The sequence below is a fragment of the Geospiza fortis genome, unplaced genomic scaffold, assembly GCF_000277835.1.
Source record: "Geospiza fortis unplaced genomic scaffold, GeoFor_1.0 C13804667, whole genome shotgun sequence".
NCBI classification, from domain to species: domain Eukaryota; kingdom Metazoa; phylum Chordata; class Aves; order Passeriformes; family Thraupidae; genus Geospiza; species Geospiza fortis.
This window is the reverse complement of record NW_005056843.1, coordinates 1-1,530: the sequence shown is the minus strand read 5'-3', so window position 1 is coordinate 1,530 and position 1,530 is coordinate 1. Positions and strand designations below refer to the sequence as shown.

Below are 1,530 nucleotides of genomic sequence, written 5' to 3'. Positions count from 1 at the left end.
GGTTTTGGTTGATTAGCCTGAATTACAAAAGCCCTCTGCCAACCTGACTGTTCCATGTTGTGCCCTTTTAATACTTAAAACAGATGTGGACATAGCTTTTAATGCCCCTGACAGCTTCCCTCAGAGCTCCAAGGAGCCTCAGCATGACTGTGACCTGGTTTTGATGTATGTGAAGTATCATCCAACCCATTTGTGTGGCTGAAGCTTTTGTCTCCTACCAACCCATTCTCCACATCTGTTTGATTGCTCAGTAGTGGCAAATCAGTAAAACCAGCCCCAGGAGTGTGGTCTGGTTCCAAGTGGAAGCTGATCCCTGAAGGTCTGCCAGTGTAGAACAGCTTTTTCTTGAAGGAAGTCCCCAGGGTTTGATGTCCTAGTGCAGCTCTTCTGCTCTGTCCCGTGCCTAACAACTCTGTGTCTTCTAGCTGGGAAAACGCTGCAAATCTTTAACATTGAGATGAAGAGCAAGATGAAGGCTCACACCATGACAGATGATGTCACCTTCTGGAAGTGGATCTCTCTGAACACCGTTGCCCTCGTGACGGATAATGCCGTTTACCACTGGAGCATGGAGGGCGAGTCCCAGCCCGTGAAGATGTTTGATCGCCACTCCAGCCTTGCTGGCTGCCAGATCATCAACTACAGAACTGATGCCAAGCAGAAATGGCTCTTGCTGACTGGAATATCTGCACAGGTACTTTACCTCCAGGAAGGTGTGGAAACCCCAGAGCTTGTCTTGTTGTCTCCTTCTACAGGAACCGGACTGATGTGTTTGTTTTATTAAACTTAAATGCTTGTCTCAATAGTCAAATAAGAAACTTAAGTGTAACTGAAAGTCTCATATTACTATAATTGGATTTGTAATGATATAAACACTAGTGCAAGGTCGAGTCTGAAGTGATGCTGTTGTAAGAGGAAACTTTAAATGGCAGCATATTGACCAATATTGAATGGAATTACTGTCACAGTGCCTGTTTTTCCTGACACTTGTTCTTTTTTGTGTAGCAAAACCGTGTAGTGGGGGCAATGCAGCTGTACTCTGTGGACAGAAAAGTGTCCCAGCCCATCGAGGGACATGCAGCCAGCTTTGCACAGTTCAAGATGGAAGGGAATGCTGAAGAATCCACTCTCTTCTGTTTTGCAGTAAGAGGGCAAGCTGGGGGTAAGGTAAGGCTTGGTTCTAAATCTATTGTAATCTTTAGTGACTCACCCTGGTTCTCTGCTTCCAGGAGAACAAGTGGTTTAATGCAAAAAGTTGCATTTAAAGGAAGAAAGTGAAGGACTGTGTCAGTCTGGATATGACATGTGGTGCATGCAGAGCTTGGACTACCTGGTGTAGCAAGAATCTGTGAGTGGAGAAGTTAAGTGGCATGTCATGACCAGCCCAATTAGCTGCTTGAAACATGTGACTCTCAGCTTCACAGGCTAAGCTTGAGGGAAAAGCTCTGGTAATCTTTCTTTGATGCTGATCCCTGGTATCAGACTCAACTAATTTCCAAATTATTGGATGAAAATTAAAAAAAAAAAAAA

The 1,530-nt window shown here is 44.5% G+C and overlaps 1 protein-coding gene across 1 annotated transcript; it reads left to right on the top strand.

Moving 5' to 3' along the window:
* Positions 1–239: 239 nt before the first annotated feature.
* Positions 240–1,167, top strand: LOC115949370 (clathrin heavy chain 1-like; the record flags this gene model as incomplete). The annotated part of the gene is made up of 2 exons (XM_031065897.1): positions 240–694; positions 1,006–1,167. Coding segments are annotated over exons 1-2 (399 nt in total), but the record flags the coding sequence as incomplete, so codon positions are not given.
* Between the last annotated feature and the right edge of the window lie 363 nt (positions 1,168–1,530).